The 16899-nt window shown below is 33.2% G+C and overlaps 1 protein-coding gene across 1 annotated transcript; it reads right to left on the bottom strand.

Annotated features, from left to right (window-relative positions):
* Window positions 1–5647: 5647 nt before the first annotated feature.
* Window positions 5648–12935, bottom strand: LOC142609162 (disease resistance protein At4g27190-like). The gene is made up of 4 exons (XM_075780779.1): window positions 10148–12935; window positions 9231–9845; window positions 9126–9173; window positions 5648–5712 (listed from the first exon to the last, which is right to left on the bottom strand). Exons 1-4 carry the CDS (start codon window positions 12933–12935, stop codon window positions 5648–5650), a joined length of 3516 nt encoding a protein of 1171 aa, XP_075636894.1.
* Window positions 12936–16899: the final 3964 nt, after the last annotated feature.

Here is a 16899-nt window from a genome sequence, read left to right as displayed (position 1 = left end):
CAACTATTTCTTTTCTTCTTTAACTCGTATAATACTTTTGTCATTAACCATAATAGCGAGTATAAATGAGCAGTAAATGAGTTTATCAATTAGTGTGTTCACACTTCACAGAGGAAGAAAGACAAAAAAAAAACAAGGAATGTCTGACAGTGACATGTTCCCCAAAATCTTTTCTTCAAGCTGTTGTCTTTCTCTTCAAAATACTTTGACAACATTGGTTGGAGTGATGTTTTATTTATTCCATTGCATAAATGCTATGTTTGATTTTTCTTACACCCTAACCTACTAAACTTGGTATAAATTTCAAACAGTTAGCGATCAATCGTTATCATCCAAATGACCATGTATTTAGAATTCCTATCAATATTAATTTGTGAATAGGAATGTTGGGTGTAACACTTAATCCTTTATGAGCAATTTTGGTGACAATTCATGTTGGCGGGTCGTATTAAGGTTGATTTATAGTATACAATCTAAAAGTTCTTATTTGAACCCAATGAAACTCCATCAAAATTTAGAAAAACAAAATCTTTTTTTTTTTTCTTAAAAAGGCAAGGGCTTTAGGATTTCAATGGATAATTACTAATATAACCATTTAAAAACTCAACTCTCTCTCTCTCTCTCTCTCTCTCTCTCTATATATATATATATATATATAAATTTAAGTTTATGGACAAATTTATTGGGTTAATCGCATTTGTATCAAAATGGATTAGCCTTTTCTTAACATGAATAAGGAACTAGATCATTTTGGGATGATTATAGGTTAAGGAGGTCAACACGAAATTGACCTATTTATTAGTTGTGTAAACTAATTGAACTCGCTTTGACGTGAACTCATTTATACTGAACACTAATTTGTAAATAATTGTTTTATGTTCATGGATCATGTTATCCATTGCCATCTATACCCACAAGAGATCAAACAATTAAATTGTTTTATTCTTGCACTTACATTGTTTTCACATTTTTTTGGGGCCAAAATGAAATGAGACACCATATGGTCAAGGTTAGTTGCACTTTTTGTATTATTGATCTATAAGATTTAAGAATTGTCCAAATCAACGCCTTTATCTTAGTTCTGTTAACTGTAACTAATAATAAATTATCACACGTTATGTACATGACTACTTCAGTATAAATTTTATTTTAAAATAACATTTGTATAAAATATGACCATTTTCAATAGCTAACGAAATAATACAAGATTGATAGCATAGAGTCTCAGACCCTAATCCCAAGGGACTTTTTGAATTTTGCCTTTCGTTTTATATAGCTTATTATATTTATATATTTTCACTATTTTTTTAATTTTATTTTAGAAACAAACACACACACATACACACACAAGAGATAATGTATGAGGTTCTAACACAAAAACATATTATAAACTCCACTCACAAGTTATGGTAACTTTTAAGAAATGAGTAATTGTCTTAAATTGCTAAAGAGAGCGTATTTTCTCCGTTTTTATAAACTATGTTCCTTTTGTTTTTTTTAAAAAGAAACAATATTCTATGTTTTGTTTTGTGAATGCCCATATGTAGAACTACAAGTTGACAACCAATAAGTAAACAACGAAAAAAAATAAATAGTAAAGTAACAGAATTGTAAACAATGTGCAAATCAAAGAAGCATTGCCATAGAAAAATTTAGGAGTAACTAGGTGTGGAAAGATATTCAGAAAACACCAAAAGGCCATGGATGGAAATGTTTCTGTTACTTACCTCTGCCTCCTATACAAAGCAAAGAAGTGTACCACAGAAAATCACAGGTTGCAGCAGAGAGACTTGCAGAGCACTTTGATCGATGATCGATTTTAAGTGTAATTAAGGAAGAATTGAAAGGATGATGGAGAACGAGCAAGTGGATGTTTTTTTATAGGAGTGTAAATGCCTTAAGAAAGAAAATGAAAAAGTAAAGGTATCCAATTCTTGCTTGGCCATTTTGACAATGAATCAATGGTGATTTATTTATTAATAAGCATCTGTACCTTTCCTTAAACATCAATCTCAAGGGAAAGCAAGCCCAGATTCACTTTTGTTAGGGTTATGTATTGTATGTATTGGCAAACCTTGTTCAAAACATTGTCCAATTGTACTTCTTGATGATTCAATTTGAAGTTTAGTTTGAAGATCAATATGAAGACTATAGAATTGCATCAAAAATTGCTTAAGAAAGTGGTTGTAACTGCTAGCTCAATTTTAGGCTTAAAAATTAGAACGTATTTTTCTCTCTCTCACTTCGCGTCTTCATAGTCTGTACTGGTCACCGATAACATCCTTGATAAGAAAACAATTTCAAATATATTAGGAAGTTGAAGATATATATTGCACATACAAAATCAAATTGACAAACAAATTAAAAACGCAAAGAACATGTTTGCAATCCCAGGATAACACAAAAAGCACACAGCCTTGTTCTAGAGGCCCACAAGCTAACTACCCAGAAAATAATAGTAACAAGAATTGAAATTGAAATTAAATAGTCAAATTAATGAGCATCAATGGAGAATTCAACCCTTGTTCTTAAACGAAAAGGAAAATACTAAGGAAATTGCCAATGTCCCATGCAAAATCAAAGGAAAATACTACTAAGAATAATCAATTTAAAATTAACAAAACCCAAAATGCAACACACTTAAAACAAGCCAAGTTCCTACTTAATAAATTCTGATTCCTAGTTAATTAGTCAAGATTCACTTATGTCGATCAATCAACACCATAGCTTGACCTATTGAGATTTGTCAAAATCTTAATCAATCTCAATCAACCATCGTTTATCTAAAGTTCCGTGCCTCCAAAGCCAAGCTATAAAAGAAAACCTAGAAAACATGATTAGAGTCTTTTTGGAGATCTATGCATTGTGCATCTTGGGTTTTTTTTTTTTTTTTTGAGCAAATGTGCATCTTGGGTTAGATAATCCCAAGCTCCCTCAAAGCATTATCTAGAGATCAAGTTTGAAGAATACTGAAGATCTGGTGATTGATTGACATTGTTGCATTTAGATACTTTCAACCAATAGGAAGAAAGCTTCAAGTGGGTACTTGAAGTCATGAGCGAGAAGGTCATGTGCAATGGAGTTCTTATAAGAAGAGTTTATAGATTCGGAGCTTCATTGGATAATGTCAGTAACTGCTATTGGTGGTATCAAATTAGAATATGGTTATTCTATTTTGTAAAGCTTCAATTTTATATAGTGAATTTGTTTTACGTAATATTGTGTTTGTTTACATTAACCAATGCCATAAGCATGATTGGACTAATTAAGTCACTTTGCTTAATAATTGGTTAATTGACACTGCCAAGGTCTAAATTGCCCAACAAAGATGTAATGAACCCAAAGCAAAATAACATTTTCAATTTTATCAAATTCATCATAGAACTAATAGCGTGAAATATTCAAATTATACTACACATTCTTATGGTTTATAGTATTTTAAGTTTTATGTCTTTTTTTCAAAACCTCAATTTTCCTAACTATTTTTATGTAAATTTTTTTAATAATAAATATTGTAGTTGTACTGTGTAGGGAAATGATAGTGTGATGGACCATTGAGAATCTTTTTTCCTTTTTCTTTTCTTTGTTTAAAGAACAAATCATATTGCAATAATTCAAATAAAAAATTTACATCCTAGAGTATTTGGCTAGCCCCTCCATTAGGTAAATTCAACCAAATAGAAAAAGAATTAGCCCATTTTATATTTATATTTTATTTTTCACAAACAAACACACTCCTTTTGTTTCTTAAAAAAAAAAAAAAAAAATTCCTTTCATTTCATCACCGTCCAAATAGCTGACTTTACCAGTACAATACTATTCGAAAGGGTTCAAGGAACTATCGTATGAGCACGGCAACACCCGAACTCTAATGTGATGTCGAGCAGTGCACCAGCCGCCCCATTTTACTTCTTTTTCTGCATAGTTTTCATTGGTTTCATCGAAGGCTGCTACGTTCTTGGCTCGGTATATTTTTCATGCCTCTAGTCTTGTTCGTTTCTTCATTACTATTTTTTCTTTTCGTATCTACATGCCATTTGAATACTTCAGTTCTTTCTAATTTTTGGATGTTGTACATTGCAATTGTTGATTATTGCACTGTATAGAAGGGGGGAGATGCGAAACCTTCGATGGTTATCGAAAAATATGCGTTTGTATGTCAGATAGAGGGATTTTAATTTTTTAAGTAGAGTTGTTAATTCTTAGTTAATTAGTATGGTGATTTTTGAAGAAGTTCTAGAACAATAGAGACTAATCTAGTAGAAAAGGAAAGGTTAAGGGAACGAATGATTGGAATTGATAATACTATGCTTGCATTGATTAGAAAGAGAGATACAATATCTATATAGGGCTGGGTGAGACGGTCAAAGCCAATAACCATTGCTCACGTCACCATAACAGAAATAGAAACAGATTCTGTTACAACACTATGACCTCTATTATCATTTCATGTGTCCCTATCAGTTAACTTAGGCTTCCATTGATATGCATGTGTTGCCTTATTTGCAATGTCATTTTTTTCATTACTGCATATCCCTTTACATCCCTCTCAAACTTAGGGGGAGGTATCAGCGTGAGTTTCGAACAAATAACAATAAATCGAGAAGAAGACATTTAGTGAAAATGTCACCAAGTTGATCCTTTGTAGAGATAAATTGCGCTTGAATATCCTTTTGAATGACACACTCTCGCACAAAAAGGTAATCCACCTCTATATGTTTTGTGCGAGAGTGGAAAACTGGATTAGATGCCAAGGCCAATGCAGATAAGTTGTCACACCATCATAAGGGAGGATTAAGAAGATAAATGTGTAACTCTTGCAACAAAATTCTCAACCAAGAGAGTTCAGCTGCAGTAGAAGCTAAGGCCCGGTATTCGGCCTCGGTGGAACTTCTAGAAACAGTGGGTTGCTTTTTAGCAGCCCAAGTAATAGGATTGGAACCCAGAAAAGCAATGAAGCCTGATGTAGCCAAAGCTCAGTCTTTGACAAAATTAGACTAATCTTGGTGCGGCTCTTGCAGTTACCACTTATTAGGCACTTATACTGTTATACAATGTTTTGTTTCTTTTCATCCATTTTTCTTTTTCTTTAACTTGTATAAGTACATAACGAGTATTCCCTACTAAAGTCTTGAATAGAAAGTATTTTTTTCCAATCTCTCATTTCTTTGCCATATAGCTTGATAAAATGTCCATATTGTATGTTGCAAATAAGCTTATAGATATAAATTGGCTGGTGGTTTTCCTCACAACTATGCACTTAACCCAATATCCATGTGCACAAAATCCTATGGCCTTATAGCCTGGTATTGTAGGAAGATTATTGTGTACCAAACCCATTTTATGTTTTCCCCCTATGCTAAAAAATATCTCCTTTAGGATTCATTTTGACCTCCTGCATGATTTTCCTAGTTCAACTTTTCTTAAGCTTCCCCTGAAGTCATAATTTTAGGATGTATAGGAATTAGAATTGTAATTGTAAAAAAATATCATCCATGGTTTCTGAGTTGCTTGGATTGCAATTTGGTAAGGCAAGTGATAGTATGTATAATGAATCTTTAAGGGTTTTTTTTTTTTTTTTGTTGAAAAATACATAAACAGGCTTGATTTATGCAAGGCATAACCCAAAAAAGAAAGAAACAGGAGCCTAAAAGATGAGAAAGTAACAAGAGCGAACAAGTTCAGGAAATGGAAATATGAACAAGGCATAACCTAAAAAGGGAAGAGAACGGAATGTTGATGTTGAATAATCGTTTGGCAAAGGATTGATCCTATTGAATATTATCAGGTGGTGTGACATTCTAAAATATCTGCATGAAATATAACTTGATTCTATTTCAAAGAAACTAAATAAACGTAAAAATATCAAGAAGACAAACTAGTATGAACATGAGTGTACCTCTTTACTTGAGCATTTAAACATGGAGATAATTGTATGACATTCACATATGGAACTCACAAACACATTCAGTTTTGGGGTCCTATGGAATAAATGTTGAACATAGACAAAAACAAATAAGAATATTTTCACACATATCAATGTTCCCTAAATACATATACAGATAGCATAAGATAGATCCAGCTAATTATACCATAATAAAGAAAACATTATAAGGCCTTATGTGGAATGAACATAAGCTTTAGATGTGTTTCTCATATGCTTTGTGACAATGCTTCTTCTACATATATATACACCAACATCATAGTCTCCTACCAACTTGAAGCTGAAAAGCATGTAGTTGACACCGCCTGTTATCATATAACTGCAAGTGAGACTTTAAATGTACAATGAGTTTTTTTGTTTTTTTTTTTTAAATTTTTTTTAGAGAGTTAGAATACAATGCTAACCCCACACCTTGAACCCTTTCCCCCCTTACACCCCCAAGCACTTTGTGTATGGAGAGGTGTCAATTAAGTTATAAGGCTCTTGGCTACATGCTTCTATATATGAGTTAAATGGACTACTTTCATCACTTTTATACTTCCATATATAATGAGGAAAAAGGAAACCTATAATTTAACGAGTTTAATTAGTATCATCTTTTAAAGATTTCAATATAATTTCTAGAATGTGATGTTTTTGTTCTTATAATAAATGTAAAATTAGAGCGAAATAATCAGGGTGGACAGAACAACAAAGTTTTTGTGAAGCCAAGATCTTAGCAAACTATCAACAATTTGCCAAATATGGTTTTCCAGATTTTATGAAACTATCATTAAAATACTTCTAGATGGGGATATAAAGGCTTGAGCACGGCCAAAACTCCTTCCTAGACATGCGAATAAAAACTATTAGTCCACAAGTAATTGTCTTAAAATTAGAAAAATATGTCTTTTTTCTGAACAAGATGTATTGGACTCATTGTTTATTAGATATATTTTTTATGAATATCAGCTATTTATCATAAATAAATTGGTTCCAAATTGTCTAATAATTTGATACCTAGAGTCAAGTTGCATTCTATTTGTGTGGTTTCTTTTTGCAAATGTGTTAGGGACCAAAAATAGATTTAGTTGGTAATAAGTATAACCATATGGGCAATGGAATAAGTTTTGATTGAGCATGATTAGCAACCTGCTTGCATACTCCCTTAAACAAGCTCACATTTCTTAGATGGCTCGTATAGTGTTTGTTGTGATACTTATTTCTGTCTTATTGGTTGTTCACCACAGCACCACTAATGCAGTGAAATATGGATACTTTGGGTAGGAAATCTCCCTATTAGTATATGATATTGTAGTAGATCGAATGAAAGCCACATACCTAGGCTTTGAAAATCACTGCTCTTCCATTAGGATTTGATATTCTGTACTAGGTGAGCAATTGAATAGTGTGTATATATATATATATATATATATATATATATATATATATATATATATATATCTTCATCAGTGACCCTACATAGTACAGGTATTTCTAAATAGCATCTTTCTTTCTTTGGGAAATAAAAAAATCTTTCTTAACAATGAGTAACATCTAATTCTACCAAACTCTACATGATGTTTTTATTAATGATCTGCTGCTCACAAAAATATTTCTTGGGTCTTTTGTTGGCTAGAACTGTTTCACATATTGTGCCTTATATATATATATATATATATATATATGTATATATGTTTGTGTGTGTGTGTTCATTTTTATGCATTTTTGGACACTGACCAAATACTTAACTCATATCGGAAAAGGTTATATGCTCACCAACAGTATGACTTGCCCAGCATCACATATCCTCCTCAATCTCAATGGTCACAGTTTGCTCTTATTGTTGTGTCTCGTGATCCCTTTTTTTTTCCTGTACGAATAAAAAATATATATGTGATTTAAGTAATCATTATATTTGCAATTGAAAAATGACAGTAGCTATGTGATTACTATTGATGCTTCAATAATTGATTGTAAGTGAAATAAAAAATACTCCGTCAAAACATTTTCTTGGTATATGCAAATTGTTTTTTTTTCTTTTTTTTTTTTCTTTTTTCTTTTCAATAAAACTGTGGTCTAATTTTTGGTATTTAATAAAATTGAACTATTTGCAAATTCTATATTGTGATATTCTACATGAAGGAGTAGAACTGTCAAATTAGAGAGATGATGTGGTGTGAATGAGCCATACCTTTCCTTTAAACATGTGTTGTATGGTAGCATTGAGGTCTCCCTTCCATTGACAATTTCTTAGTTTTTTTTCATCCCATGGTGAAGATGAAACTTGAACTTCATCATATACTCCCTCCAGCCTAGGTGTCTTTAGATTAGATGGAATAAACATGCTTAAAGTAGGACATCCAATTACCGTTATTTCCTTCAATGATGGCCACTCAAAAGCATTAGTTTCAGGGCAAAAACACTTTAGATTTGGTAAGTCCCTTAGCAAGATTGAGTTCACTTTGTGGAACAAAACTTCCTTTTCTTCCTTTTCTTCTCTTGCTCTTTGAAGGATTGCTTCAATTTTTTCACAGCTAGTAACTCTTATTTCCTCTAACATCACAAGCAATTTTGCTATGGATGGTGAGAACAAGTATGTCAGACTTTTACATCCACTTACTTCTAACAATCTCAGGTTTTTGAAGCCCATAATTCTTTCTGGACCCTTCTTCCATATGTGCATCAGATTTGGTAAATTAAACAGATTCAATTTTCTTAACTGATCAAGTACTGATTGCACATGACTTTCCTCAAAATTTAGCTCCTCAAGTTGAAATATAACTTCCAGTGAATCACAGCTACTCAATTCAATCGTTTTTAGATTCTTTAAGCACTCAATCAAATGGGATGGAAAAGTACACCACATCTCAGAGGGGTTGTCGATGTCATTATCTCTTGGATCCTTCACCTTAGTCAAATTACCCTACAAATAATCAATTGCTTTTAAAGAACTAAATAATCATTATATTTATATCCACGGGCTTGACAGCAAAACATAATATATCCATCTACAAAAGAAGGTGGTATATACAAATAGAAAAGCAATAAATGTTGATGTTTCCCTGTTGATTGACTTAAGGTTTTAACCATGCTTCATAATACAGGTGCATTAATCTAGAACTTTCATTGTGTTGTTTTCTTTAAAAGTTAAAAAAAAGAGGGGGGGGGGGTGGGGTGTGGATTGTAATTTGTGAGATACATACCTCTTTATTCACAGATGAGCTTTCTTCAGATTTCTTGGAGGTGCCTTGTTCAGACACAACCATTAGACCATAATTCTTGCCAAGCGGAGCACGCTCAAGGCTTGGCTCTTGGGGTATCAAATCCAATTCCCCTATAATTTTCTTTAGCTTTCTTGTGCTTCGAATTTCCGAACCACATGTTTTCAATTTGGGACAATGAGACAGATAGATCTGATTCATGGATGACCATTCAAAAGAATAAGGTTCGATACAAAAACTCGTGAGATTTGGCAGAAAACCTAAATGGAAGGAAGTAAGTTTAGGGAACAAGATGATATCCTCTGCCTCTTCTTCTCCATCTCTTTGAACAATGTTTTCGATCATGTCACACCACCGTATCTTAATGGTTTGAAGTTCCACAAGTAGTTTTGCAACAGTATGTGGGAAAAAATATCTTAGATTGTAACATGCATTTATTTCAATTGATGTTAGGTTTTGAAAGCCCTGAATTCCTTGTGGAACATTCTTCCACACATACATCAACTTAGATAAATTCTGTAGTGTTAAAGTTTTCAATTGAGCAAGTACTACTACTATTCTTTGGCCATAATGGTCGACCTCTTGTCCTTCAAGATCAAATATCACTTCTAGTCCTTCAAGATCAAATACCTCAAGTTTTTGTAAATTGGGTTGCCACAAGATGGTCTTGGATGAAAAGAATTTATGAGAGATGGGGGGTGTTGATTCAGGAAAGGATCTAGTAATTTGCTCAATGTTTGTCATCTTTTCACTTCTTATAGTGGCCAATTCATCAGTGTCAATCCTTCCACCTAATAAATCCATTAAATTATCGTCAACAATTTTCAACTTTTCAAGTTTTTATGTAAGAAGCATCAAATCCAGACCAAAGCATGGAAAGTTAAAAAATTGATAAATCAATTTGACAAATGAGCTTTTGAAAGGAATGATTTATAAAAATACTAATAATATTTACCAAGAGTGAATCATACCTCATGATTCAAGGATGGTTGGACAAGATCAACGGGACCCTCAACTGTACAAAAACCAATGAGTCTTGGTACATAGGATAGGTCTATATATCTTAATTCTGGAAACATTATCCTATCAAGTGCCTTCCCATCTTCTCCTTCCTTACAAAAAATTTCTTTCATGTCACCACATGAAACTATGTGTAACTGTTGGAGTTGAACCAAACCTCTTGCTATGGACAACGAAAAGACATTTTTCAAATGGTTGCATTCCAATAGTCGAAGAGATCTTAGGTTGCAAAAACAAGCAAGCTGTGAGTGTGCACCACTAAAGGATTTCTCTGGGAATTGGCCATGATATATCTCTTTTAAATTATGCAATTCCATCAGTTCCAATGACTGCAGGATAGGGAAGGCAACACGAGAAGTCTGATGAGATGTGGCATCAATTACGTACTCTACACCTTCACTATCTGAAATGCTTAGAACCAACAAGCATGGAAAACCCTCTTTGTCTAACTCGTACAGAATGTTTTTGAAATCTTTTATCTCTTTCAAAATTATAATTTCAGATTTCTGTAACAGGTGACAAAGCATCCGACTCTCTGCAATTTCACTTGCAGCAAATCTTCCAAGTACCAAACTGTTTTTAAATATATACTGAGTTGTGTCCCAGAAAGTAGATAAGTGGTCATATCTCCAATTCATTGGCTTGTCACATGCACATATCCGAAATTTAATCATTTGATTTTTGAAGTGTAAGTCTTTTGGCAATAACTTGATGTTTGGTATATGAATTTGTAAAGCCATCAAAGAGTGGGAGAAAGATGTTAGTTCAGCAAGGCTTGCGTTGGCTCCCTCTCCTTTGCCATCCGTAGGTTCCCAATTCACAAAGACTTTTCCCATGTACAATTCTTCTAGTTGAGTTAAATTTGATAGTAGACCAGGTGGAACTTGCTGAAGAGTAGAGCATTTTGACAGATCTAATAACTTTAAATGACTAAGATTTCCTATTTCTTCGGGCAACTCCTTGATTTTAGAACCAAGAAAGCTAAGCATTTCAAGTTTCCCAAGTGATCCAATTGCTGACACATCTTCTATCTCACAATATTCCAGAAGCATTGTCCGAAGGTTCTGAAGGACCTGTATGGATTGTGGTAGTGATGGAAAGGACATACCTTGCAAAGCCAAAACCTTTAATCCCATCATCCCTTTAAATAGATTGGTTGGGAGCGTTTGTCTAGTGGTGTATTTGCCGCATGATAACTGCAAAAGCTCAAGTTTCGGACACTCCAAGTCATCAGGATGGTTTTTCAATTCTCGAGATACAAGAGAAATTGCAGCATAATTCTCATATGTATCTTTCTCTGTCCATTCTTCCAAAAAGATATGTTCATTAGCAATTGATTTCCCAACATCACGTACAACATCATGCATTTTCACACATTCTTCTTCATTGCTATCCAACAACAGATTTGATCTTTTAAGATCCTTAACCATTACATGAACTCTATTTCTTGCTTCTGCCATAGTATCAATCTTTGCAAACAACCTTTGTCCCACTCCATATCTGACTAAATATTCAATGGGAATATCATAATCTTCTGGAAATAAACAACATAGCAAAAAGCATGACTTGGCTTCATCACTTTCTAGCAAAGTGTAACTAAGCTCTATGCTGGAATGGACATTTGAATCCAGACTAGGAATATTTTTTGAGATAGGATTTTTAAGATGTTGAAGTGCAGCAACCCACTTGTTCTTTCTGTTGTTTTCTAGAGCTCTTCCAACAGTAACGATAGCAATAGGTATGCCTTTACATTCCTTTGCAACCTCTTCTGCTATTGGATGTAGATCAGGAGTATCAACACAATTACCTACCATCTCTTTGAAAAAATTCCAAGCTTCTTCTTCAGTTAAGACTTCAATTTTAACAATCTTCTGAGATTTCATTAGATTGCAGACTTCTTCGCTTCTTGATGTCAACAAGATTTTGCAACTATTGAGTTCACCTTCATAAGGAATTCCTACATCCTTTGGATTAACTTCTTCCCAAACATCATCAAATATTACAAGGACACTCTTACTACTAACCATTAGTCTTGAATATATCTGCTCTGCTCTTCTAAGTACACTCTCTCTTTCAAGTTCTAGACCTAGCATATCTGCAATTTGACCTTGAATCTTGCTCAAGTCTTTTTTATGGGACACTACTGCCATCACAACTTCATCAAATAGGTTATCATCTTTTGCTCTTTTTGCTACCTCTTTTGCCATTGTCGTCTTTCCAATCCCCTCCATTCCGCATATGCCAATCATGCTAATCTTGTCATCTCTGAAAGCAGTCAAAACTTCTTTCATGATAGGTATTCTTGATTCAAAAACCTTAAAACCTTTCTTGGATGAAGTTTCTATGACCTGTGGTGGAGGAGGAGGAGGTGGAGGATAGGACACTTTAGTGAATTGTCCATCCCTTAAAACCCCATCAATTTCCAAAGCCTTCTTCTTAGCTTTCCTACTCAAGGAACAACGTGTATTCAGATTGGGACACAATCCCATTGTATTTTCTTTGACATCTTGTTCAAGGAATATTTGCAGACCTTGACTGATGTTGTCAACCTTTTCTATCCAGCTCTCAACCTCAGGTGCAATCGCCTCTTTGTTCTGTTTTGCTTCACCAATTTTTAATTGAACCCCATCTCTCTTGTCACCCAGCTTCTGAAATTGATCTCTGAGATTCTCGATGTTGCTATTGTAGCGACTTAGGTAGCCAAGATATTTTTTGATTGGCACCACCAAGTTTCCTCCGGTGTCGATGATATGTGAAATAATCTTCATTTGTTTGCTTTATTATTTTGGATTCTCTGTAACAAAAGACGAAGTTTTAAATTATATCTTTCATTTATTCAAACCAAGTTAGTAGTGATCTACTTAATGTCAACCTATTGATAAGATTATAAGATGAGCTTAAGGTGTTTGATAGAATGTTTGGTATAGATTTTAGTAAATAAAATTGTTCTCACTTCTCACTCTCATAATTTGAGAGTTAAGTAACCATATATATATAATACATTTAACAATATACATGATGGGATTTAGATTCTGTTTGTTTCATTGTAAAATGTTTTCAATTGTAACATTTTCTTTTTTGATGTTTAGGGGTGTTTTATTTTCGGTGTTTGTTTCGTTTCAAAATGAAAAAAATCTCTTAGATCTCACAACCCACCAAACCCAAGCACAAACCTCTAGATTGGCACAAATTTGACCACCCAAAATCTAAACTAGAGATAAAAAAAAAAAAAAAATACCAGATTTGTCATCGAACTTGACAAATCCACGTTGATGATTTTCTGTTTTGATTCTAAGAAAAACAAAAAACCAAACTCAATTTCAAGCTTTTAGGATTTATATGTATATTCTTAAAATTCTCTGGTCAGAGCCTAATTTGAAATGCAAATTATATTATATCATATCATTTCATATCATATACTTACTATATAATAAAAGTTGAAACTAGAAGCCATGGTTGCACCAAGTGACTGCACCAAATTGTCACAAAAGCTAAAGCTGTGATTGCACCAAGTGGATACACCAAGTGGCGCTTATCCTAAGCAAATGTTTAGTTAATAATTATGTTTTATGTGATGTTGGGTGTTGCTATGTTGATACACAGATCTTTTTCTTTTGATCCTTTCTCACATGTTCCAAGCATGTGCTTTTGTAATTAAATAGGTAATTAAACATTATATTTCTTTTTTCTTTTTTTTTGTAAGAAAATAAGGGTTAGCTAGGTTACCCCAACCCTCGGGCAGGGCACTAAGATTAAAGCCCATAGGCCAACCCATGTGGATGCCCACGAACAGACTCCTGTTGCCATTGAGACTCGAACCTAGATGGGTTAAACGAAGTATGCAAGCCTTACCAGCTGAGCCAAGCCCTCGTTGGCATTAAACATTCTATTTCAATCTCAATATATTTATTTGTTAAAATTCACTTCTATACATTCAAGTTTTCTTTTTTACTCTTTTGCTGGCATGGTTACAAATTTACAATCTAATCACTCCTTTTTTTTTTTTCTTAATCTAAAATAGTATATACACTCTAGTGACTGATTCATATTATGATTTCCACAAATTTTACTTAGGAAGTTGTTGTTGGAAGAAGGACGATGCATCTCCTTTCAATTTATCATTTGTTAGGGCTGACAGTTCTGATCAGGGGTGGAGCTATGTATGACCCCTCCCAAATTTTGAAAATTTCCTTATATAATTATTTTAATGTTTTCAAAACTTAGCCCCCTCCCTGGTATTTATCTATCTTTGGCTCTCTCTCTACGTGTGTGTGTGTATTGCATTATATTCAAGTTCCAATGTCTTCTATTCTCATTTCTCAAGAAAATACAATATATTCTCAAGAAATAAAGTTAATTGATATGTGTAGTTCAATTAGATAAGAAAGATCAGTACATGTAGTATTGTAGTGTGTAGTGGGATTCAAAAATTATATATATATATATATATATATATATATATATATATATAAGGTCCAGTATTATAGAAGTGGACCAATAGCTTATTATAAAAAAAGTTGGATTGTGGGCATTCACCTTAAGTTGTTTAACGCTCCACTTTATAATACACTCAAATCAAATGTTTTTTTTTTTTTACTAGTTCATTTAAATATTCTCTTTTTTCTTTTCTTTTTTTTTGGGGGGAGCAAAGACTAAGATTTAAATTTGTTTTTTAATCATCATCTATTTTGCTTTTTTTATTCATCACCACCCACCACCCACACCACAAACCCACCACCCATACCATAACCACCACAAATCCCAGCCACCCACCAAAAATCCACCACCCATTCCACAAACCCACTACATAAACCCACCAACCACCCATACTAGCAAATTGTTTTCTATTTAAACTTAATAATAGTGTTTCATTAATTTTTGTTTAATTGAAAGTATTTGTTTGAGCAATAAATTTAAGCCATTCTTATAGACTTGTTTATTAGTGATATACTAATATTTGATAATAATAATTTAGACAAATTTACTTCAATTGTTGGGTTTTATTTGAGGGAATAAACTCTAGAGTTTACCTTTTTTTTCTTTCAGATGCTATATAACCAACAATTACAATTTAAGGTAAGAGTAATTTATGGGGGATATTCTATTAATTAATTTGATGAATTCGTTCAAGGGTATCTCAAAGGGTAGATTTTGTTCTAGTTGGTTTGAGAAGTTTTCTTCATGGTTAGTACGTTTTCTCACTAGTAACCCAACATGGTTGGGTAGTGGGACTTCCCAAGGTTGGCCCTTCTAGGAAAAATTACTAGCTTCACCATTGAACACAAAGGAATACGAAATACCACAAACTCCAATCAAAACCCATGATAAATTTTGAGGGATGGATAATTGCTAAAATTTCTTAAGAGAGTGTATTTTCACTGTTTTCTATTCTATGATGTTTTCTGTTTTTTTTTTTAACAATATTTTATTTTCTTATTGTGAATGCCCATATGAGATGTAGAAATACCCATCGACAACCAATAACTAGATAACAAAATAAAATAAATAGAAAAGAAACAGAATTGTGAAACAATGTGCAAATCAAAGAGGCATGGTCATAGAAAAATTTAGGATTAATCAGGCGTGGAAAGATGTTTAAGAAACACCAAAAGGACAGAAAAGTTTACTTACCTTTGCCTCCTAAACAAAGCATAGAAGTGTGCCCCAGAAATATTTGCAGGTTGCAGCAGAGAATTGTTGGCCAACACTTGTAGAGCACCGAGATCGATTTTAGATGTAATTAAGAATTGAAAGGGTGATGGAAAACAAGGAAGTGGATGTTATTATAAGAGTGTAAATGCCTTAAAGAAAGAAAATGAGAATGTAAAGGTATTCAATTCTTGCTTGGCCATTTTGACAATGAATCAATGGTGATTATTTATTAATAAACATCCGTACCTTTCCTTGAACATCAATCTCAAGGGTATGGAAGAAAGTCTAGATTCACTTTTGTTATGGCTATGTATTGTATGTATTGGTAAACCATGTTCAAAACATTATCCAATTGTACCTGTTGAAGATTCAGTTTGTAATTTTGGTTTGAAGATCTAGACGAAGACTGTAGAATTGCATCATTAATTACTTAAGATAGTTGTTGTAACTGCTAGCTAGACTTTACGCTTGACTACATTCAACCGATCAAGCTTCACTAAAGCTTCATTGCAAGCCCAGACACCACTTGACTGATCGAGCCTTAGATTAATGAATTCTAGATTTAGGCACAATATGACTTAAGGCCTTGCCACGTTGGGAAGCATGCCATACATGACCTAAAATAAAATTTTACCTAAGTCAAGCTAAACAAAAGAGAGAGGAGAGATTGTTGCATTTAGGGGTGTGCAACCAACCCGTCAATCTGCCAAAACCGACCCTTTCCAACCCAATCTGCTGAATTGAGTTAGTTTTTAGGGGTTGTTGGGTCGTGTTGGATTTTCAATTTTTATTATTATTTTTTTTATTTTTACGGGGGATCGGGTTGGGTGTGGATCAGCAAATTCACAAATCCGTCTAACCCAACCCAACACACCTATATTTAACATATATTTTTCAAATATATTACATAATTTTATTATTTACTCTTTTGTTTATCAACTGAGTTGATATTTATCTATTTGATATCTTACTAATTAAATGAAATGTCATTTGGTTTGATAATTTGTGTATGGTGGTGCTATTACTTAGGATTTTAATATGGCAAACACAACAAATAAAACTATTTGGTTAGAATATTTG

The sequence above is a fragment of the Castanea sativa genome, chromosome 9, assembly GCF_040712315.1.
Source record: "Castanea sativa cultivar Marrone di Chiusa Pesio chromosome 9, ASM4071231v1".
Lineage (NCBI taxonomy): Eukaryota > Viridiplantae > Streptophyta > Magnoliopsida > Fagales > Fagaceae > Castanea > Castanea sativa.
This window is presented reverse-complemented; position numbering and strand designations above follow the sequence as displayed.